The sequence below is a fragment of the Haemaphysalis longicornis genome, unplaced genomic scaffold, assembly GCF_048455015.1.
Source record: "Haemaphysalis longicornis isolate Haplotype H1 unplaced genomic scaffold, Haemaphysalis longicornis Haplotype H1 scaffold_5, whole genome shotgun sequence".
In the NCBI taxonomy this organism is placed as follows: domain Eukaryota; kingdom Metazoa; phylum Arthropoda; class Arachnida; order Ixodida; family Ixodidae; genus Haemaphysalis; species Haemaphysalis longicornis.
The window spans coordinates 31,340,358-31,364,343 of record NW_027526385.1 but is presented as its reverse complement, the minus strand read 5'-3'; the positions used below and the strand labels follow the sequence as shown (position 1 = coordinate 31,364,343).

The window sequence follows — 23,986 nt, the reverse complement described above, 5'->3', positions numbered from 1 at the left end:
TTTCAGTAAAAAAAGAAAAAAGAAAAAGTCAGAAATATAAAACGGAATTCTTTTTGACTACTATCCAATGATTACAGGATTGAAAACAAATATCAGTGAGCGATATTGATGCGTTAAAGGTAATTAGTTCTAAATCCTTCACACGTGGTTTGGTGCAGGCAAGGTCCAAAAAGGCATGTTCCACAAACGTTAGAGCTCTGTGTGCCTTCTGGGATATTGAATGTTGAAAACCCAGAACGATGCAAAGAGACTACACAGTCCTCCCAGTAAAGATGATGCAGTCAAGACACGCTGGCCATCTACGTGGAGGCTAACTTCCCCGTTCACGGAATGCAGGCAGGGAGTCAGAGGAACATCTGCCTGAAAAAGCAAAAAAGCAAAAAAATGCCCCACACGTAAAATTCAAAACAGACACTATGGTTAAATGAACTTAATAATTCGGTACAGTAATAAAATCGTAAGGCCAGGTTCCCTGCGAATTCCAGTACCAAAATTAGGAATGCAAAGGCTTCATAAAACCAAGTGAAAGTACATTAACCGTCGTGGCTTTTGCAGCAATAAAAAAGATATTACTTCCGCACAATATACTCGAGCACAACTTTAAATGACAGTGAAGATAAAATGCAAGTCTCTGTAGGTTGATAGATTAGTTTTTGTTTTTGACTGAAAAACACTTTGGTATTGCATGATTTTGTTAACTGCTGTTTCTTGCTTTAAGATGCCAGCTTGCACCTATTCAAGTGAGTGGGCACACAGTTAAAGATGCAAACCCTTACACTGCCTCTCCCCTACCACGGTGGCTCAACTTTCATAGAAAAAGTGCAGCTTTTGCGAGCTGGACGGCTGTTGCAAGCAGTGGCAATACTCACTTCTGCAGGAGGGGCCAACTTGGTTTCCGAATGCAGCCTTGCCTTGTACAGCACAGCCTATCCTGCCATAAGATCTATGAAGTCATTCAACTCGATCATGTATCAGGATCTGCAGAAGAAAATCGTGTCAGCAAATAATGAATTCATGCCGGACAGGCACCCACTTTTTCAGTTATACTTGCAGATACCTCCACCTATTTCCCTCCTGGGGTTACATCCAAAGCTAATTTCTTACGGCTTGTCTCATCAAGTATGGTCATCTGTCATAACACAGCTAGTCATACAGGAAAGTCCTTCACTGGGTCAGAAAATAATGAATTCATGCCTGACAGGCACCCACTTTTTCAGTTATACTTGCAGATACCTCCACCTATTTCCCTCCTGGTGTTACATCCAAAGCTAATTTGTTACGGCTTGTCTCATCAAGTATTGTCATCTGTCATAACACAGCTAGTCATACAGGAAAGTCCTTCACTGGGTCAGAGAACACTTTCTTTTTTTACAGTAGTAATAAACTAGGCGACTCAGTCATCCGTATTCTGACACCTTGATATTCTGTGTCACCGAGCTGACAAGCATGATTGGTGCATAAGGTTATTTGTAGCCGCAACCGTTACTACAGCCTTATTAGCTAACGTAAACCTCGTTCATGGCAACAAATTACATGTGATTGCATGAAAACAAAAAAAAAACAGCTGAAATGGAAACGCTATTCTCGCAAACTTACCAACGCTGCATGCCACACACACCTGCCCTAGTTAATTTACCGTGATTGTAGAAGTTTCCGTCACGCAAAACCACAGTGCACTTTTTGGAGCTGCAAGCTCCGTGTCAAAATCGAGAGTCAGATGAATCGAGTAATTTTTGTGTATGATCTTACTATTGATTATGACAAAGTTATTACCAACAAAAGAATAGTATGTGCATTGTTCTTCTAAAAAAATATATTCTTTTTTATGCCCGGCAGACTTGTGTCATGCTACGGCAAACTCGGTTCTCTTCCATAAGGGCATGAATTTGTGTTTTTAATTACGTGGCATTAGCTGGCGACTGACGGGCCCCGATTGTATACATACCCCTCATTATCATCCGAAAGGGAATAAAAACATTTCGGTTTCGAACCACGTCGCCGTGGTGGTCCACACTATATGCATTTAATCGTTCGATAGGCTCATAGCATCTTTTACGCATGTCACCGTTTCCTTAATAGGGTACGCTGTTAGATGTGAAGAGTCGACTCAAGCGAGCAAACAACCCCACCGAATCTACAGGGCACAGTTTTCGAAGGGGGTGGCCGTCTGATCTGCGGCTTTCGCCGACCAGAGCGCTAAGAATGAGTCAGAGCCTCGAACGAAAACAACACAAAGACTTATATTTGGACAGGCAAGCCATCAGGAGCGTTAACAAATAGATATTGCAAAGTAGAGCAGTTAACTAAAAAGAACACGAGCAGTTCGATGCATATGAGAGACAGAGTCCCACAACATTAACCGACCGGGCCCGACGATGCACCGGTGTCGGAGGCGATTCGGCTACCTGAGTAACCGTCACGTTGCTTTGAAACGACGCCGCGCGCGACAAACGATTTCATCTCGAATGCCCTGTTACAGACCGGCCTACAAAAGAATGCGAATGCATACCCCAAAAGCCACAAACAAGTACAATAAAACGAGTGTGCGCTTTTTTCTTTGCCCGTGCGTGTACGTGCTGTGTGCGGCACGGGTACTTCGCAGTTAACCCTATCCAAATGTTTGACAAACGCATCGACTGATGACAGACCACTTACCAGCGAGCTGTCCACAGCTGTCGCCGTATCCAAATGTTGTTAGCGGCCGTTCGTCGTGTCACAGGGGCACATAAAAATCTTTCCACCAAATGGCACTACCAGTCCTTCTCAAATAAGAAAAAAATGATGGCCCAAGGCGAGGCGCTTGAAGCTCCGGCCGCACCTAGACCAAGTCACCGGCCGCGCTGCATTGATACCATAGCACGGAGGTTGTTTACATCCGGGCAGCAAGTCGTGCCGCCAGGGCAAGTTGAGTCGCTGCAGTCGGGTGCGTTGGCGCGCTGGCACGAGAATTTAAATTGTCTATATATGCACAAGCAAGCGAAGCAGATAAACATTGCAATTGTTTGCAACGGCGAGAACTGTCTCTTCGTTATCAGCAGAGTTTGACAACACCTACCGCCAAAATAAACAGATTGAAACAACACGGCCGCGCTGTCTGCTTGTGATCGCGCTGGCTGAAGCATCTATACGGGTGTACGTACGGTATCGGTTTTGTAGCTGCATGCAACCGTCGCGTCCTGCTTTCTCATTCTAATTAGCATTAGTCCACGGTTGAAGTGCTGACACACGGAAACAACACAAGACTAAGATGGCGACCGGCCGCTTGAGATGATTACCCCAGATGGGGAGTATATTGTGGACGTGGTTGTATGCAAGGAACCGAACGCCATCTCACAAATGGTGTTAAGTCGTTTTAAATCCTCCCTTTTGCTACACGGATGGGCAACGGCACTACTATAGAGGTTCGTCCACTTTTTTAGACCATGCCTAGGGAGTACATTTTTTGCTATAAGTACTTTTCAGGGCACATTACTTGATTAAAAGTCCATTTCCAGCTAGTTTGCGTTTACAGTGAGGTGCAGCGGAGAAGAAAAAACGTTAAAGGGACCCTGCAACAATTTTTCAACTTTTTTTCGAAATCTAAATGCTTGAACAACGTAGTCAACCAGCGTATACAGTGCTTAAATTACCGGGTCCCAAAATACCTCAGCCAAAAATATCTTCAGTATTATCAGTTAACCTAAAAACTTGCACAAAAAATTTTTCTCTCTTTCCCGCTCTTGGCGTTCTTCGACCGCTGGAATTACATCATTACAGCGCTGTAGCGGCTATTGGCCGGCTTTCCTTCAGTTGCAGAGATAAACGCATTCGATAGCCGCTGTAAAAAGAACGCCACAAAAGCAAATCAGAAGAGGAAGGCGTACCTGCTGCGACGAGCAAACTACGCAGCGCTGCTCAGTGCTTGCGATAACAATATATATTCTAGTGCTTCCGGACAGGAAGGAAAGAAGGAAAGCGCTTATTGTAAGTGTTTCAGAGTTCGTTTAATAACCGTGTAAGCGAGCAGGTTCATGGTCAGGGTCTCTCGTCCAAAATTATTCTGGTGCGGCCGCCCATTTTCGCTCCTTGTGCTAGACATAGCTGCGTGTCGAGGCAAGAGCTGTTCGGCTCACGCTCCCACGTTTGAGGTTATGGTTTGTGGATGGGGTGTAGGCCTCATTATTTCTATGTTCCAAGAAAATGGGGTAGCGTGTAGCAGGCGCTACCGACAACAGCTAACATGATCTCGCCGTAAACTGTGAGTGGTCAAGTAGATAACGAAGTTAGTTTTTGCATCTGTTGATTAACAGCAGTGTGGGTGGCGAGCGTATAACCTTTGGGTGAAGTTTGAAGACAGAGGATGGATCAGTAGCTGTCGTGTTCAGCGGTTAGAGAGAGATAAAGAGAGCGATGAAGCATTTATTGGGCTTTAGATGTAGCAGTGAATTGTTATACCATGAAGCCATGTGTTGACCGCACATTTGTGGCCCGGGCTATCAGGACTGTTCAGTCCTCCAGGCGACCTCTCGTCAACAGTATCTCCTACCGCTTAATGGAGCAGGAGTGGGAAGTAGTGGTATTCCCGGGTTTTCTTTGCGTTAGTTATTTAGAATGTTGCCTGTTGCCGGCAGCTGTATTTATTTAGGTCACGCCATGTCCAATACAAAAATTAAGGGCTCATTAGGCTACCGGGTTTACAAGGTCTGTTTTTCTACACTTTGAAATATGACGTGATAGACGCCGGTAATAAATGTGCTGTACAGGACTAGTTGTGGGTAGTTGTGTAGCTCTTGAAGCTGCGGCAAACGGTGAAGTGTCCAATGGGTCCTTTTGGTCTTCCGCTTTGCTTCTTTCGGCGGGGCTTGCTGTTAAGCTCAGGCGGACATGTTGCTCTGGTCCTTGGGTGCTGCGACCAAATAAAAGATGGGTCAGGTGTAGCACAAGTAAACCACGTTATCATCGAGTCTATTTAGCCTGGTCTAGCAAAGGCTTTACCCACATGGTTTCATGATAGGTACGCTACTGTGTGATTAGATTCAGCCTGTCGCTTGCGTTGGAACGCACGCACAAACGATCCAGCCGGCACGCCATTTACGGTGATGGGGAGACAAAACGACCAAGCGCCAGTGAATCAGCCAGTATAACCTCGCCTAGTCACGGGCTTGCGCTGCGGCGAGGTGCCGAGCGAGCGCAGCTGCAACGCGCCTCCGCTGCGGTTAACGAGCCCCAGCATCACACATGTCACAATTGCGATCGGCAGGCGGACTGCCATCTATGGCGAGACTGAGCTGCCAAAACACCGGGTCAGCAGCCGTTAAACCTTTTTGTGGTCCCCTGGTACTGCAGGGGTGAGGCTCCGAGCGAGCGCTGCCCCGACGCGTCTCCGAAGTAGATTCCGTGGCGTGACTGCATTCCTGCAATAATTGCGGTCCCGCTGCGTAGCCCATTGCGATGAGATGAATGAACTTGCGAGACGATAGTAAAGCTTTCACGCGAAAAGTAGTGGAATTTTTCTTTGTTAAACCCTGCGGAAAGTAAGGTACTCAAAAGCTATCGGGTGCTAGATTTCATGGGTCGTGGCTTCAGATATTGAAAGTAATTTCCCTGCCGTTGGGTAAACAGTCGTCGCATTTTCCACAGTTTATAAGCAAAACATTCAATCGCAGCTAACTTGTAGACTCTCGAAGTTGATCATTTGGGTTGTGCGTTTAAATACTACTGGTGCGCATGTCCGAGATGCCGTAGTTGGTAAACCACTGGGCTGCTGCTGTACTGGGCCGGGATCAAGTGCCATCACATCAGACATGCGTTTTTAATCTATTAACTCTTCACCGTGGCGGCCATTTTCTTAAAAGGAGAGCTGCTGCAACCACCGTCCCTCGTGCAAGTACAATCTTCCTAAATCTAAACATCTTTATTTTTACACTACAACTGTGCTAAAAATTAACTGTCTAGATTTGTTTATCATTCCGTTACACACACAATTTTCGTTGATTCCTGCCCGAGTCAAGTTTTTACACGTCTAGGCGGCAATACTTTCTAAGAAGAACAGCATTTCTTGCCTAAACAAATGTCATTACGGACATCTGGGCGTGCAGGTGACGGAAATAAGATTTTAGGTGCGGAGCACCTTAGGACCGCACAATCTCCGTCCGCGTCCGTGCGCATAGCACCGCCAGGATTCGAGCCTGTCTCTGGTAGACCCGACAGAGTTAGTGTCAGTCGTCTTACCCGTTGGGTTACAACCGTGAGTTAGTACCTGAGAGTCAAACGGCTTACTCCCTCGCCTGTAACGGTGCGGAGTACGTTAGGACCTCTCAGTGTCCGTCCGCGTCCACCCGTGCGCACACCACCATCAAGCGAAAAATCAAGCAAAATTCGGTTTGAGCCGTGAGATGCAGTTTCATTTAGGAATTGTTAAAGGTGCAACCCATGGCCCAAATCAAACGACGGTCGGGGCGCAAATCGGATGTCACTCGGGGCGCAACTTGGATGTCATTTCGAGTCCCCGTACTCCGCACCCTCGCCATCATCCTCGGAGTGGAGATGCTGCCATTTTTTTTTAAATCAGGTAACTTGTTTTTAAAAAGGTTTGACTCCTCCTACTCATTTACTAATAATGCCGGACAGCTTCTTAGAACTATTCAAAATCAGCAAGCAGTACAATGAACACTCCCTAATTGTCAATATTGATGTGTTATGATTGCCTAACTTACTGCTTTACAAATACTGTGCATTACTAATCGGTGATTACATTTGTGTAAATGTTTCGGTGTATATTTCAAACGTGAGTTTCACATTTTCTCAACACACGCCTTTATAAAGGGCCCATTAATACAAACTTCAAGCCCGGTTCAATCAAAAGATTGCCTAGTTAGAACAGCACTGACACCGCTTTTAACGTAAACTTCACTGAAATAAGCTGTATAATTACGACAAACAGAGAATGTGCATGCGGCACTGTACCAACGTTTGCGTACTGAATTTATGCGTATTAAGACAGCTCCTTGCGAATGAACGAAGCCGACAAAATGCAACGTAAATTACGCATGGATTATAAGCTTGTAGAGCAAGCTTTTTGCGCCTAAAGTTCTAACATATTTTTTATAGCAGCAAGAATGGTGGGGTGAGCAATGAAAGTTACGAACGCACACGCAAACATAGAAGCACCACTGGATATTGCGCGTACTATGCCGGTGGTTATAGCTGCACTGGTGTCCTGCGCGTTGAGCTTACAGTGGCAAACTGGCGTAAGCGGCATTGCCTTATACAACGTTTTGACGAGCATACCCAGTAATTGGCGAAACGACTACTAGCACGCCTACAAATATTAGTTAGTCAGACACAAATATTAGTGAGGCACAAATCCGATCAAAAAGAAAGCAAATGCGGACAACGGCTATGAGAAGAATCATAGTGCCATGTAGGAGGACGGATGGTGCACAAGGTGTTTCGCCGTTCGCTGCTGCTCTAGCCAACATATTAACGTTCGCTGACGTACCTGCCTAATGTACGTCATTGCAGCCGTCACGAAAAGCGCGATGCATCGAAAGAATAACAATTCTGGCTCAACCTGTCTAATTTCTGAGTAAATAAAGCGTCGTTTCCTGCAGGAAAAGTGCTTGTGGCACTGAAAAATCATATCTATTGAATAAAACAAATTTGTATTTTGTTTTCAGGGTTTTTTTTGGTATATCCAGAATGATTGAAGTATTTCGTTTTTATGGTGATATTGCTACGATATTTTGCAGAGGAATTTATTTTTAGTTATTTATGAAAGGCCCGTCTTGCGCTTTTCCTTTAAAGAAACTCCTGGTGATATAAACAGCGGGGAAAATGTATTGTTATTAAAAGGCCTCCAAACCAATTATTCGAACCTATCACCTCTTGTGAAAACATCTGCCCAGCGCACAAGGTACTGCTTTTAAAGTTCGGCTACGTTGAACTATTCTTAAAATGAATACGTCCTGCATATCAGAGAATGCGGCGTTAGAAACTTGGTTAAACCAAGTTCCAAGGCACAATCTGCAAAGGTTGTGAAAAATTTACCATCCGTTGTTAAACAAAGTTCGGAGAACCGCGAAAGCTAGAAGTGCGCCCAACTTTCACTGAATGGGACTCGAATCGATCCTCAAACCTTCAAAGTCCCAAATCCCAAACTAAGAAAGAACCCATGCTACGATTTTTCGTGCGTTACGTCACCAGATCTAGGAACAATTCAAATGTGTACCGATACGTGGTCTATGAGATCAACGTATACTAGTGTAGCCCTTCTTTATGATCGATGCGTGTGTTGTTTCATCTAGGAGCGTTCCTTTCCGCGATGTTCAAGTAACCGTTTTCACAAAATATGAGCCCGCTTCACGCATGCTGCGGTTGTCGAGAGATCTTATCAGATCTTATCAGTACACCAACCGATCTACGGGGAAGTGCAATAATGTTTTGAAAGAACGCCATCGGACCGACAAAAGAAATTTTTTCCTCACAAACCAAATGCGTTTGACAATGCACCTTTTCTCTCCAGTTCTGTTGTGCTGTTCTTCGATGCAGGGGTGTTTTCTCGAGCCATGTCTTCCAGGTGCTTCATGGTAAGTTGCCGAATTTCTCGCATGGACAGTACAAGGCCACAGTGAAGCTCGATGGCTTCCTGTACTTTGAAGCCCATCAAAGAGTCCAGGCCTAGTTCACCGAGTGTTACGTGCGAGTTGAAGGTGGACCACTCTTTCATGCCTGCAAGATAATACGCATGAAAAAGGCTTTAGTAACTTTCACAGGACGCACTTATGGCGAGCTTGTACCGCTGCCCGGAGGGTACAGGTATCTTCCTGGAACAGTGTTCGCTTGGCAGTGCCAAACGTCGCTCAGGCTTTGCATAAGAATATTATGATGCCTGGAAGTTATGAATGGGTTCTAGTTATTGGAGCCCGGACATAGATTCGCAGCATCTAGGATAGAAGGATAGATCAATCGAGGACTTCATAGGGGGCGGCGAGCTAAAATAAAATTGTCACGTAGTCAGGGACGATGCAAGAATTTGGCATAAAGTAATTTTTAGGGCGCACATTAGCTCCACAGTAATTGTAAAAAATTATTACAAATTTCACACCGTTCAGTTCGAGGACCAGCGGGGTGGAGGTAAAAGAGAATTTTAACTACGTTAGGAACTGTTGCTAGAACGCAGGCTGCAACTTGCAGTTCCGAGTCACCATTAAACCTCTGTAGATGCGCCGGCACAAGGTGACAGAGATGTGCTTCCATGCGGGAGAATCGTGGCACGTCACCTATAAGCAGAGATGCTGTACACGTTCCTCGCACGTCGCATTTTTGGCGTCCCCATCGACCAGGTGTCCAGATTGTACGCTCAGTGGCATAACTAGAGGGGGGTGGCTCAAGTTCACGGGGCCTTACTTGAGAGGGTGCGCCAAACCACGTTTGTGAAACTTCTGCTTGAGGGAAAAAGGACGGCGGACAAGTTGCCGAAACATACGGTGTTGAAAAGGTTGAGTTCTTTACTTAAATAAAGTGAACAGCCTACCTAGGTGGGAAAGGTAGACATGCCAGGATCAAGGTGCAACGCCAAATACTTGAGAGAGACGCCGAACCTTTTCTGTCAAAGATGTGTCTAAGATAAAGAACACCGCGGAGCGGCGCCTACGCGCATCTCGCTGTTCAAGTGAATAAACTGATTGTCTTTGAGGGAAGCGCTTAAGTGCAAAAACTCAAGTATCTCAAGCACAAAAATCCGGAATACAACGCCAGATACCTGAGGGGATGCGCTGAACCGTTGCGAATACATGTGGCTGCGGTAAAAAATAGTGGCAGCAGTGTTGTGCCGTCCTAAAACTCCCTCTTGAAGCGGTTAAACTGCTCATCTTTTAGTGAAGCGGCCTCACATAGGGATGAAAACGCAGTGTTATTGGTAGTATTGCGATCAAAAATTTTTTTAGGAGGGAACAATAAAGGCACTTGATGCCTTGCAAAACTAAACACATCCCAAGCAAATTTTCTTATAAGTGGTGTTGACAAATGAACTCTCGGTCATTGGAGGTGTGATATGAACACATTTTGCCTCCGTTATTTATCTTAAATTTAAGTTGCTTGGCTTGTGTAACCCCTGGAAATGGAGTAGGGTTAGTCTGTTCCTAATGAGCAAGAAGACTAACTCGCAACACAAGTGTGGCAAATGGTCTTTACGTACCAATAATATCCGCAGTTGCCTGGACGAGGTCTTGTTTTTCCTGAATGCGTGGTTTGAAGGACTGGTCAGACTTTACAAGGCAGGACACGACCGGGCCCTTCTGGCAGCATAGGAACCTGTCCAACACTTCCAAGCAGGAGGCTATTCGCTGTGGGACCATACCATGAACCTCGGCATCTGATCCCATGGTCTCGTGGAAGATGCCGACATCAGCAATAGGTCCCCACTGGATGGCAAGTGCTTGTAGAAAAAAATGTCTTCTTAAGATCATATGATGGCATACAGTGCAAGCGTAGTTATACTACATAAGGTGATCACCGAAAAAAAAGATGCACAGTCACGGCATCAAACAGTGCTCAATATTTCATCAAGTCCATGACAGAACTATGATGGTAATAGAAGCAATCGTAAGTCATTGAAAATAAACCCCAGTTTTACTATTATTAGCTAGTAAAAAGCGGCACCACTGCTTTTTTCAGAAGATATCAGCCATGAAAAGAGTATGCGCCGCTAGTGTACTAACTGTAGATACTGTAGTGTGTTCTTCGAGAGCAACGCGGCATGGACTGCTCACCTGGAAAACCATCAGCGACACGACGCTCACAGATGCGTTCAATTGCGGAGTTAGCGTAACCGTAGCTCGTCTCTCCACCAATGCCGCGACCGCACGCCACAGACGAAAAGACGACGAAGTGGTCAAGCTCGGGGCAAAGATTACGGGCCAGATCGTCGAGGCGTTGGGTGACATCTACTTTAGTCTTGACGATAGTCTTGTAAGCCGTGGTAGATTGATTCTCAAGGAGGCCATTACCAGGCACCTGCATATGGCCAGAAAGAAATATGTTTTCATAAGCCTATCCAATCGCGAAGGCATATGTATTGAGCTATGTATTCAGAAACGAACTTCGCTATGTTCGCAAATACGACAAGCCAATCGAAAACAAATTCAATGAGAAAAACTTAACATACCACAGCAGAATTCAAAAGAAACTAGCGCAAGGCGTGACTCGTCAACTGCCTGCGCAACCGTTGGTTCTGGTGATTCAGCCACCATTTAGGGTTCAACGAGACGGGAAATAGGGAGGTAGAAAGATTACATTACCTACTTGGGTAGAGAATAAACAGTACATTTGTTCGCTGTTAACATTTCCGCATTATAGCCTGTGATAAGAATGGAAATGGTCCTGTAAGGGCAGACTCAAGCAAGGGAGCCCCTAAACTATCGACGCGATCACGGGACGCGAAGCGAAGCGACATCGTATCTCTGGTGGGGAGTTTTAGAAGGTCATTTTCAGTTGTCGGTATTGGAGAAGGTGACAAGCCATTTTAAAACCACCAATGATCTAGAATGATACATGCCAAAACGAACCCGTTATTAAAGACACGAGACATGAACGCTTGAGTGGCAGTGCTTGTGGGAAGGCGAGCATTGTGACGTTGCCAGGTTATAGCAGTTCCGTTAGTACTTTACACATTTCGGCCGCCAAGGTGGCAGCGTTTCTTGAAGGCACACCCCATCCGCTGTTGCAAATTTTTTTGCCTATTCACGAACGTGAATTCGTCGACACTTACACGGCAGATTTTGTTGCTTGGGCATCCCCTAAGGCATAATAATATCTTTTGGCAAGAAAAGAAACCCAGCAGCCCAATTCTCACAAAAGAGCACGTGAACAAAAAGGTGCCACTGCTGCATTGAATGCCGTTTGTCAGGTGACAAAACATCAACTGTCATAGTAGCATGCATCTGATCCTGAGGCAGTCTATCTAGTGACGATATGGAAACGAGCTCCATCGGGCGCGCTGTGGCGAAGATCCACCAGAAATACTTGCCCAGCGAGCTTTCACTGACCTTATCACGATAAGGGAGCAAAACGTTTGTCGTTGCATTGAAGCCGTTAAATATTCTGATTATTTATCTCTACGGTGCGACCACTTACCACCGCGAGGTTGAAAATCCCGCCGACCGTTCCAAGAATCAAAGATTTCTGTATGATCTCCCTGGCCCCATCCTCTGTCGATGTGTCAGCTGTGCTGACCAGGACTTCGGCGCCGGCGCGCTTCCAATGGTTAAGGCAAAGTCTCTGGTATCCGCTTTGCACACCAGATCGCGAGCACAGCAGGAGCTTTCGGCATCCTCTTGACACCATCCAGTCAGCGAGCTCCAAACCGACACCGCCCAGTCCACCGATTATGACGTACGACTTGTCCTCGTAAAACCAAGTATGCGCCACAGCTTCCACGGTGAGCAACGTGGCTGGAACAACGTTACGGTCGCTTTCCTCAGGCCGTACCTGCGAAAACGTGCCATTTCGAGAAAACCGATATCGTGAGCCATTTTGAGAAACTCAGCCAGTGCGTAAAAATCATCATCGTCGTCATAACAATAAACAAGAACAACCGACGAGGTCCTCTGCAGGAGGAATGCCTAATCCGTCGACCTCCAACCGCTCCAGCCCTGCGCCGCTCGAGCCCATTTTTTGCTTCCTAAATTTCCTAATTGCTCCCTCCATCGAGTATTATTAATGTTTCCTTAACCACCACCGGGTAACTGGCTTTCCCTTTCTTCTAGACCCGTCTCTAGAGAAGGTTCTAGAGGAGGATCTGGCAACCCTGGTGCAGTCGTTGGCCCCCATCTCTAATAACGATCAACCAAAAAAACTGAGGCAAGAAACAAATGCTTTATTGTTAAAGTTGTAGGAACAAGTATATTTTGATGTTAAACACAACAAAATACTTAAAGTTACGTGTGAATCACTCTCATTTTTAGGCTGACTCAAACGTGGTTGCAAGGATTAGCGAAAAACATTTGAGTTGTCCGGATCTGTCCACTGCGGCGCGCCTCATAACCCCGACTTAGCTTCGGTGCGGTGAACCCAACAATTGGAAATATTTTCAGAAGTGTACCTTCGCGACGGAGATGAAAGAATGTTTACAACATCTGTATGGTGCAACATAAACATATCAGCAAGAACCGGCCCCCAGAATCCTAAAAAAATTCCAAATCGGAATGTCTAATTGAAGAAGTGTCCAAATTGCGGTGGTAATTTTGCTGGTCAGTGAAAGAGCGATACAGGGTTAAAAAATGAAAGAAGCTCACACTATTACGAAAGACATGAAGGTAGTGAATCTTAAGCCACTTTCACGATCATCCCGAAAGTTTAAGGCCACGATCGCAGCCGATTTGCTCCTTCTCTGCTGCCGCAACGACCTTTACTCCATCACTGTTGCTAATAATTGTGGGCTTCTGGCATTTCTCTAGAAGTGCTAATCGTCAGATGTCATCTTGGAGGAACGTACGCTATCACGTTTTTTTCTCGTAACGAGCGCATGTTGAACACGATTACAGCGAACGCTGGAGTCTTCCTCGTTCGGAACACGTTTCACCACAATTACCAGAACACTGTTTTTTTTTCTTTGGCCAATCTTGGCCAACCTGACTAAGTAGGTATGCGTGGCAAGAAAAACCTGCGCAGGGCTCGCTGGGCGGTCGTCGAGAGGCACGCACAGACGAGCACTCGGCATTTTCTCTTTTTTTCAACTGCCTGGCGGTCGCCGCAATCTTGGCCAATCTCTCTAACTGGGTATGCGTGGCAAGAAAAACCTGCGCAGGGCTCGCTGGGCGGTCGTCTCGAGGCACGCACACACGAGCGCTCGGCATTTTTGTGGTTTTTTTAACTGCAGGGCGGTTGCCGCGAGGCTCGTGCTCACGTGCGCGCGCTCGGCAATTTTTTGGTATTTTTAACTGCGTGCACAGAAAATTATGATTCGCTAAACAGCTTCGTTTTTAAGGAGAGCTGACGACAACATTCGTACACCATGGAAAATGTGTTGGGGCAAGAAAATGTTTTATGAAATTATGGTATAGTCCACCTTGTTATTTTATTGCTGTTTGCGGTTTTGTGCCATCTCCTTGCCAATAGAAAACGACCAGAGGGGTTTTTGTAGGTGCGGCAACCTCTGGTAATAATAATGTTGCCGCATTGAGAGATAGAGAACTGTAAAACTAGGGTGATGAATAAACATAAAATATTATTATGGGAACTGCGCAGTGTACAGCTGTCGGCAAGCTACAGTAGAGAATTTATTTTACCATGTGCATCACACGCCACGACGATGGGTCACGCGAATTGAGAAAAATAGTAAACCGGTAGATGTTGTGGTGGAGATAGCGGCATCGCTGTGAAAACGCTTTAAATAAAATCCGCATATCGCATTTCAGTGCGCTCTTTATAGATTGTGTCAGCAGTAAGTAAATACCAACACAGCAAATTACCATACTGCGCACTCCATACCAATTTATAAAACAATAGTGCATGTAATGGGGTCCTGGTCAAGGAACACAATGCTTGGCGGACAATGAGACCTTGGTTTTGATATAACGCCGGGTACTGGAGTTGGCCGTGTTCGGTGTCCCCGCATGTCCGCAGCCGTCCCATTGGGGGTTAGGGCGTAGGGTCTCTAACCCCCCTTAGGAACACTAACCCTCAGGGACCAATGACTGTTAACACCACACGTTGGACGAGCATATTCTGTATTCCTATTTGGTGTGCATGGCTGTGTAAAATTTGGACGTTTATTAAAAAAAATTTTTCGTTGTTGTATTTTTGTTGATTCCGTATACGTTACCTTGGTACAAAAGGATCTGGTCAAGAGTAGTGTTGTATTTAACGTTTGCACCTTTCTTTGCGCTTAAACTGTGTCATAAAGTATCCATCAAAACCCCCCGAAACAACTTCTGTACTACTGAGCGTTTTGCTTAGGAAAAAAAAAAAAACAGAAAATTTTTAATTTATAAAGCAATAAGCTCCAGTAGCCCTTTGAATTTGCATCGAAGCAGAGTGAAAGAAACGAAGAAATTTCCCAGCTAGAAGGATAAGCTATTCTGCGCCAATTACGAGATGCCGAAAGTATGCTGTCAGCCCCAAATGTACGGGCTGTGTATGTAAATCATTGAGTCATTACCTCAGCACGCACCCGAATCGTTTCGACAAACATCTTATTAGTCAACTTTTGTCTCGAAATGTTAACAAAACCATCTTTAGAACGCTTGTCAGTGGGTAGGATGTGGGCCAGGTATTTACGTGCGCTCGCTGAACGACAGAATTAATTTTGATTTATGTTTTGTATTTCTATTGGAAGGTAATGCAGTAATGCGGAAGGTAATGCGGTACATAGCGATTGGGCACTACACCACAGTGTAGTGAAGAACAGCGACGCAAAGTTCGCACGCTAGAGCAAAAATCTTTTTGCCGGCTACAAACTCTTTCAGATTGCTTGCGAAAATAGTTACTCTTTACTTAGAATTATACAGGTCAGAATATGGGCTATGCCTATGGACTATGACGCACGTCATAGTGGAAGGCGCCGGATTAATGTTGGCCACCCGCGGAGATCTTTAACCTGTGCCGAAATCTCGACACACGAGCGTTCTCGCATTTCGCCTCCATCAGAAAAGGAGTTACTGCGGCCGAGATCAAACCCGGGTGTTTTGGCTGAGCAGCACAACGCCTTAGCCACTGAGCCACCGCGGCGGGTTGAGGTGGTTGGTTCGTGTTGGCTTGTACGCCTCTCACCACTACACGCTAAAAGAGAGAATCGATGAGACCACCAGCATAACGAGCTGTTTGTGTTCACTTCTACATCGTCTGAAGGCATCAAGTTGTCTGATGCACTAGACTCTCGTTAATACGAGGTCCACGAGGACCGCAAGAACTTTAAAATAAATGCACTTACAAGGGGAAAAAAAAACATCATTAATATTTTCCAACACGTCTCCCTCCTTGATTTCGTTCAGAATCTCGACTTTCGTCACCATGTAGAGCGTAGGACACGCGTATTGCTTTGATTGCTTGAACTTATCACTAAAATGAAAGCCTGAGGCATTCACCGCGCAAACTGCTTACGAGTGAACGAGTGATCGAGAATGAACGAGTGTTTCAACTGCCCTGCTGCTTTACCAATTGTTCTCGGCCTCGGATTCCATAGCGCCGACAAACTACAGAGCACAGCGTGGTTTTGACGGTTGCAAACTTTGAAGTTCATCGAGAAATGATGGTCAGCTCGATGCTTTTTGTTCGAAATAACTCCAATTAATCAATATTTTCGGCATTAGCTTGGAATTATGGACCAATGTATTCCATTGAATTGCATGCAAAATTCCCTGGACTAGCGCATCACTTCAAATTCACAGAAAATTCTAATTAGGTGACTTGGAATATCGAGAGGCGACTGCACATTTTCTTTGGTTTAACAACGTCTTTTCTTTCCCGGTGTTATTCAGTACCCAGGTACCTTCAAGAACATAGCAAGATGCAATATTGGTTGTGTTTCACCGAGCAATATTCGGGAATTAATTTGTAAATTGAATCAATGAATCGAACCAACAATATTGGACCCTCAACAGATTAGTGTAGCCACCACAGCGTTCGATTCCGCTTCGTTTACCCAGCGGGCTTGTAAAAGCACCGTTCCGTGCCAGACGTCTTTTTGGTACTTGCACGGACAGCCGTGTAAGGTTCTCTGATGCATGAAGGAGTGCAGCAAAGTAGTAACTCCTTAAAACGTGGCTCACCTCGAGAACTACTTTACCGATGTGGCTTGCCGACGCCACGAAGCGGAAGGCCTCTTGGACTTCCTCCAGACGGTAGACGGTGGTGTGCAGAGGCCTCACGGCTCCGGAGGTGATGCCGCCCCGTATGAGTTGCGCAATTCGACTTTTTACCGGAGCCCCAGAGGTGTCGTCGCTAAAGAGTGCATCAGGAGAAATGTTGTGGAAAGTGACGTTTTTTGGAAGCGTGGACTTCTGCAGCGAGACATCATCGAAGAGACGATCGAAGCAGGTGATGTCCAGGAAGCGGCCGTGTGGCGCGACGCAGCGCAAGGTTGCCCGGAGGTTTACATCTGCCAGCACGTTGAGAACGAGGTTCACGCCTGCATTTTCGAAGCAAAGTATTAGGTGTTAAAAGAAATGACTACAGGTTGGCCTCCAATATCACAATTAGCGGAAGGCTACGAAGATTTTTACGAGTGTCGTCAACACGTTTTTGTAATTTTAGTACATTTCGAAGTACTTCAAGGTAGTTCAAGTACTTCAAGTACTTCAGTATTTCAAGGTAGTTGTGTATCCCCTGTCAACTTCTTTCTTCCCATTGTTTAAGAGTGTATTTAGATCTCTATGTTTGTAGCACAGGCGTTGTGAGGATCAGAAAATTTGTGGTACAATAAAGGTGAACTTGTGGTCGGAGGTAGAGCAAGGCGGGAAGCTAGAGCCCGGGTCGCGTGCTGTGAAATGGAAGCAGCAGTGCGGAAAAAAAGGTGGGAGGAGGGGTTTCAGAAAACAAGAGGCAGCCCATGCCTGTAAGGGGAAACGCAGCGGCAAAGGAGGGTACCCGCTGCCGCATGTGCTAAACGAGCCACCTTGAGAGGTGAACAAAGGTTGCTGAGGTGGTGTAGTCGAGGGGGCTCCTGATGTGGTGCCGAGCGCGGCGGCAAAGGCGAACAGAAAGTTCGATACCGGGTCAATAAAATATCGAGCTAGGCTTCTGCGTTCAAATTTACAGAATGTTCTCCACATACGTAAACTGCCACCGAAGTCAGTAAATAAAAAAATGCCATCACATTTGAACCAAACGAGTCGGCGGAAAAAACCTACATTGGCTTGTTACGATGTCAATTTTAGAAAGCTTTCAGAGAATCTTCATGACTTTCCAAAGGTGTAATTATACAGTCCTATGAAATATCGTACGTCACTCACCCTTTCCGTCCGTCTCTAGCAAGAGGTGCCTTTCAAACGACGTGTCTTTCGAAATCACGATGTGCCGTTCCTCCAACTCAGGGAAATGGGATTTCAGGAACTCGTGTTTCTCAACGGAATCTGCAAAGAACACCAAGAAGGGCACTATTGTGTTCCTTCTAAAATCATCATTTGTGAATCACATGACCGTCAAATTTCTGTGTTCGATCAGTTCCGGAAACGATTTGCTAGCGTTTAATGGTCGGCAAAGGTGCCACTTATACCCAAACAGTACCAGTTGCTGATTCTAACAGGTCGTTCCAAAAGGAGGCTTCTCAAACCTGCACCCACGAAAAAGGCTCTCTGCATCTAGTGAAATACGTGGTTTAAATAATAAAAATAGACCACAAGAAAGGCCCAGGAATGAATTCGTCAGACATTTTGTCTTCTCCGTTCCGTTAACGAACCCGCATCTTGAACCGAATGTATTAGACGAGTGTCTTCGATCGATTGTGAGGTTGAACTCGCCCAAGCTGTAGCCGGGCTACGTGGCGTGCCATAGTGAAGGTCTCCGGATTCATTCTGACCACGTAGGAAACTTTATCGTGTGCCGAAACCTCAACACACGGCGTTTTGCTTTTTGCCTTCACCAGAAACGGAGCAACAGTGGCCGGCATCTAACCCAAGTCCTTAAGCTCAGTAGCACAACGTCTTAGCCACTGAGCCACTGCAGCGGGCTAGAGAAATGACTTATTTTTGCATGAGTTGTAAGCGACAATGTTAGGGCAGGGCCCAGCCAGCATTGCAAGTTTCTCTCACTCAAGCTCGGGCTAATACCGTCGTACAAACTCACCAACTGTTGTAAACACGGTGCACCCCATGGACAATGCGATCGAAATGGCGGCCTGACCGACATCGCTGCTGCCTGCATGAACGAGAATTGTCTCTCCAGCGCGGAGGTTGCCCCGCAGCAGCAAAGCGTAGTAGGCGGTGGAGTAGACGGCTGGAACTGTGGATGCCTCTCGCAGACTCCAGGCAGCAGGCACTTCCCACAGGAAGTCTGGGTCTGCCGAAACTACCGTTGCCATGGCCCCTGATGCGACCAATCCCATTACCCGGCGTCCAGACGGGTCGCGACCCGAGAACTCTATTCCCAGAACGCTGTCCGAGTTTGCCAAGCCTCCTGCACGAGAAAGCACTACTTAAATTTGGTTTTATAAGAATAGATAACGTGCGCAATGCATGCCCCTATGGTTATAGGACTTGTATAAGCGATTTTCACGTCAATACAAGAAGGGGGTAGACGCATTGACGACCAACTTCTTCAGAAGCAATCTAAGCCTTAGGCTTTCCGTAACCGCAAGCTCGATTTATGTGTCACGTTACAATATCTTCAACGCGCACAATCCCTTTAGGGTGCATTTTTGGCGTGCGTAAACTGAAAGAAAAAAAACTGGTTTAATGCGAAGCGGGGAGCAAAACTTCTGTAAGGTCTGCCCATATAGTTTGTGCCAGTTTAGGAAAATATTCGCAAGAGCTTTCGAGGGGGCACCGGTAAAAGACAGCCATACAAGCTTGGCGTATGAGCTGAGGTTGTGCGTGTGATTCTCAGATTTTGTTCATTCTCTCTATGTGGACAATCATAGCGTGAAGCTGTGGGGTATGCCTGTCTCACCCTGACAAAACAGACGGCGTCATAGGTGGCTGATTTTAGCTCTTCGAATGACATGGCAATGTCCTTCCACGACAAGCGGAACGTGCGCCTGTAGTAGTATTAAGGTATTGTCCATAAAACGCATAAGTTGCTCTATGACAAATTTGTAAGCACCTTCTTACGAGATTTCCCAAGTACGTCAATTTGGTAATTCACTGCTGATGCTAGACGACAAAGATCACTGTTGGTTTTTGGGCGACTTCGTGCCCAAGATGCCTGATCGTCAGTGTTTTGACGATAACTTACTCAGTAAATGGCTGTAACGCTATAGGACACGTGACAGTTACCCGCTAAAAAAACTGTGCTATCTACACTAACGTGAAACCTGGGGAGGGGCGAAGCATGAAGTGCATAAGTGCATTCTTGTCGTCTTGGCGTTTGTTCCCGCGGAAATGAAACCATTGGGGGGGTACAGGTATACAGCTTTGCTTTAAAGGTCTCGTATCTTTGAAGGACAAAGCGTGCTAGGTATTGGAAAATGAATGTCCCGATGTGTCCTTTTAGTTAAGAAAGTCAGCTTCTTTACCAGGAAAACCTGTGTAAGCTGCCACGTTGGTGGGATTTAGTTTAAGGTGCCTTAGTTAAGTTAGGAGGTTTAATAAAGAAATGCTATATGTACGTTCTCTTTAAATCGCTGCGGTTGGTGCCCTAAAACGTTTGATCTACAGATTCCAAGAGATTCATAAAGGGGCAACTGAGGTAAAAGTTTTCATTTGTTTCCACTCCTGCCACGACTTTGTTTACTCGCACAACCGAGTGTACAGCCACACGATGTTGTAGCACTTGACGGATTCATAACACTAGGTTTGAAGCCTGAACACTCTTTCAGTTCGCCGGACAACAGTATCGTGCGTATGACTAAAAAAGGCAACGAACTAATGTTTTGTTTCCAGAATCTCAGAACTTATTTGCTCAGTAAGAATCTTTGTTACGTCAAGCCTTCTAAAAGAGGAAGCTCCCACATATGTACACCACATAAACTCACCGGGCAAAGCATTGCACCAATGTTCGCGGTTTCCTATCATAAGGTCACGTGAGGTTAACGGGACGTAGTATACGCTGCACAGTAGTCGCGCTGTGTTCTGGGGTGGACATGGGGATCTGTACGGCAGGGAAGACTCGTGCCACTTAACGCTGGAGAGGTCACCCGGAGTCATGCTAATGTAGGCGAACTTCGTGGTCTTCTTCGGGGCATCACCTGTAATGTACAGGTATAGAGACCATAAGCTCCGTTAGGTATCATAAGTACCGAATGGATATTGTGGCATTTATCATAAAGCCATGATTAAGATAATTAAAAACATTGTTACAACACACAACGCTGGTACAGGCTGCTAGATAAGACTCTTTGTTGCATTAATATGATAGTTCAATTTGTTATTTACGAAACAGCGCTGCTTACTTCCTTAAAGGAGCCATGAAAAGAAAACACAAGTTTGGTTCATTCAAAAGATTGCCTCATTAGAATCATACTGACACCACTTTTAACGTAAACTTCGCTCAAATAAGCTCTATAATTAGAAAAAAAGGGAATGGGAATGCGACCCAATAGCTCATTTCCCGCAACAGAACCTATGATGTCATACCAGCCAGATCTGCTATTGGCGGAGGCCGGTGAAAGCAAACGCAAATTAGGCAGAACTTGTAAGCTTGCCGAACGAGCTATTAACGCTTAAATTTAGGGTACCTTTTTTTTAAGCCGTAAGAATGCTGGGACAAACAGTGGAAGTTATGAAAGCCCCGGTAAACATAGTAGTACCGATGCATACTGCTGTTGGTACTGCGCGCACTATGCTTGATTTAGCTGCACAGGACTGGGGGCATTTGGGGTCCTTTCAGATGACACTGGCGGATTGACGCAAGCAACGGTGTCTTACGTGACCATATTTGTCGAGCGAGCACTAGGTTTCACGAAACGATTCTTTTCTCTCTGAACAAAAACAAGCCAGGTTTAAATACGGTCAAAAACAAACCAAAGGCAAAAAACGGCTTGCCCCGGTATGGTAGCGCCATCTATGTTCACTAACGGTAAACAAGGCTTCCCAATAGGCTGCGGAGCGGTCGGTTCCGGTGATGTCATTGCAGACCGCGAAAACGCATGATTTAGCGGGAAAACCAAAATTTTACCTTAAATTTATTAATTTCTCAGTGAATGAAGTATTGTTTGCATTCGGACAAGCGCTGGGGGCACTTTAAAACACGAAATCTTTCTAATAACACAAACTTGTATTTCGTCTTCATGGCTCTTTTAAAAGGTTTCCAAGTAAATATGTATTGTCTGTGTGTTTGTTTTTAGTTATGTTTGAGAATACTTGAAATTTTTGCAATTGCTGAAAAGATGTCATAGGTACATGAGTTGTTTAGGGTTTGTAAAAATTGTTGCAACCAAATGCAGTAGGCGCGATGGGGCAGACACGTTGCTGTTATTATTCCCAGACACGGGGACCCGTACTGGACCAGAAAGAGAAAATTGCTGCTGTTTAAAGATTGAAATACCCTTCCTGTCGGCGGGAAATGAGGTACCAATGAGCTTAGCAGCCTTTGGAGGAACGCAGAGAAAACAACTGATTTATCTGTTATCAGTCCCTCGAAATGAAGTGACCTTATTACTATTAAAGACACTATAGTGTTTGGTGGGATACTCAAACACAAAAATTGATCTTTCTTCCGATCGCTCTGTCTGCCCCACGACTGAGCCTTCGGGGCAAAAGTTTAAAGAATAATTGAACAAGGCGTTTACCAAGGCAGAACCGTTCTAAACTCCTGGAACCGCTGACAATGGTCACCATATCCCCATTATTTGGCGCAATAGAAACTTCAGCAGCATTGAGGCGAAATATATGTACGTAACCGACAATTCCATTGCGAATGCATTGGTTGCACCGATGAGTGCGCTGCGAGTAATTTATATTAATGGCGTACTTAATGAAGAGAGACGAGAGTGTGAACGTAACCATTTATTCATTCATCAGCACCTGTTTGTGTTATCGTTGTACCTGACGGCCACAATCACCGCCTTGTGGTCGCTGAAGTGCACGGTCAAAGGGTCTTTGAGAAGCATACGCGCGGCACAGTTTCGCGTAAAAACCACATCAATGCAACCCGCGCAACACGCCCGCCCCGCGCGCGAGCTCTCTCCGCCGAGTTCCGCGATGCGAGCGCCCTCACACGCCCGAGCGCGCTCCTCCTCTCCACTCACTCTCCGCTACTCCGCCCGAGCTCCGCGATGCGAGCGCCCTCACACGCCGAGCGCGCTCCTCCTCTCCCCTTGCCCTCCGCTACTCCCGCCCGAGCTACCACGTGCTCCGGTTGCTAGGCGCGCCACAGCTGTTGCTAGGCGCACGCCGGCCAACGCACGACAACCCCCGACTAATAAATGCATTCGCATTTAAAACAAAGGGCGCGCTGAAAATGGTGCAGAACGGGTCCAACACATCGCAGATGAAAGCAAGTGGAAGAAGAGCAGATCTCCGGCTTGTGCTGTCCCATGCAAAACAAGAATCAAAAGAGAAAGAAAAGCATACGCGCTGCCCTAGGAGAAGGTGCGCGAGCCACGTAAAAGCGATAAAGTTGAATTGCGTTGAAGAAACCTTTGTTCAGTTCACCACGAGAGCAGTGAGACAGGGACGGTGAGAACGCGAGGGATGGTAGCGGAGAGCGGAGAAAAGGTAAGGTGGAAGAGGCGGCAGACGACTGTCACCTTTCGTCGAAATTTGCAGTGAAGAAAGCGAATACGCGGACAATTTTTTCAGGCTCAGCCATACTTGGCTTTTCTCCCTATTTTCCGGTGGTGGCTGATGTTGCATTTTTGCCATGGACACAGCTGGGTTTTGTCTTACTCTCTCCGCGTAACGCTTCCGCGAGGCCTGCTAAGCGACTCGGGGTGGGAGCCAGGGGAGCTCAAGTGAAGTTACACCAGCTAATACCCTCTTTGTCCCGTGCCGGAGCAGCCGGCTGGTGAAGTGCAGTTGATGTCTTACCTTCCCTGCGCTTGAGCTGATGGCGTGTTCGCCAGGGAAATTTAAACGTTGAACGTTTCTTGTTGTGCGCATTTTTTAACCACCCACTTGTTCTCTCTCATTGTTCCAAAAACTCAGCAACTAATCCAAGCGCAATATCGCTCTTAAAAAGTCAATTGCAACCGATGTATGCCAAAGCGAATGCTTCGCGCTACGTCGCTTCCCAGAAATGCGTAGGGTCCCCCATTTTTTTCGATGCAGCCCATGCGCACACAACGCCATGGAAGATCCGTGGATGCAAAACCGACTCCAGCTGGAAGTATGTGTACACTGTTTTAAGACGCATCAGCAATGACCGCGAATGTTAGATGTGGTAAAGACACATTTAAGCACGCTTTATTGAA

At 46.0% G+C, this 23,986-nt stretch overlaps 1 protein-coding gene across 2 annotated transcripts in view; it reads right to left on the bottom strand.

Moving 5' to 3' along the window:
- Positions 1 to 3,959: 3,959 nt before the first annotated feature.
- LOC144138028 (fatty acid synthase-like) overlaps positions 3,960 to 23,986 on the bottom strand; it is a 69,503-nt gene continuing 49,476 nt past the window's right edge. For both annotated transcript variants that reach the window (XM_077670077.1, XM_077670078.1), the window contains exons 18-26: positions 20,609 to 20,821; positions 18,763 to 19,092; positions 17,931 to 18,050; positions 16,749 to 17,107; positions 12,115 to 12,468; positions 10,752 to 10,995; positions 10,178 to 10,417; positions 8,491 to 8,709; positions 3,960 to 4,885 (exon numbers count right to left, since the gene is read on the bottom strand). In XM_077670077.1, coding sequence (XP_077526203.1) covers positions 4,854 to 4,885; positions 8,491 to 8,709; positions 10,178 to 10,417; positions 10,752 to 10,995; positions 12,115 to 12,468; positions 16,749 to 17,107; positions 17,931 to 18,050; positions 18,763 to 19,092; positions 20,609 to 20,821 — 2,111 coding nt within the window. In that variant the 3' untranslated portion in view covers positions 3,960 to 4,853. The remainder of the gene's footprint in view (positions 4,886 to 8,490; positions 8,710 to 10,177; positions 10,418 to 10,751; positions 10,996 to 12,114; positions 12,469 to 16,748; positions 17,108 to 17,930; positions 18,051 to 18,762; positions 19,093 to 20,608; positions 20,822 to 23,986) is intronic.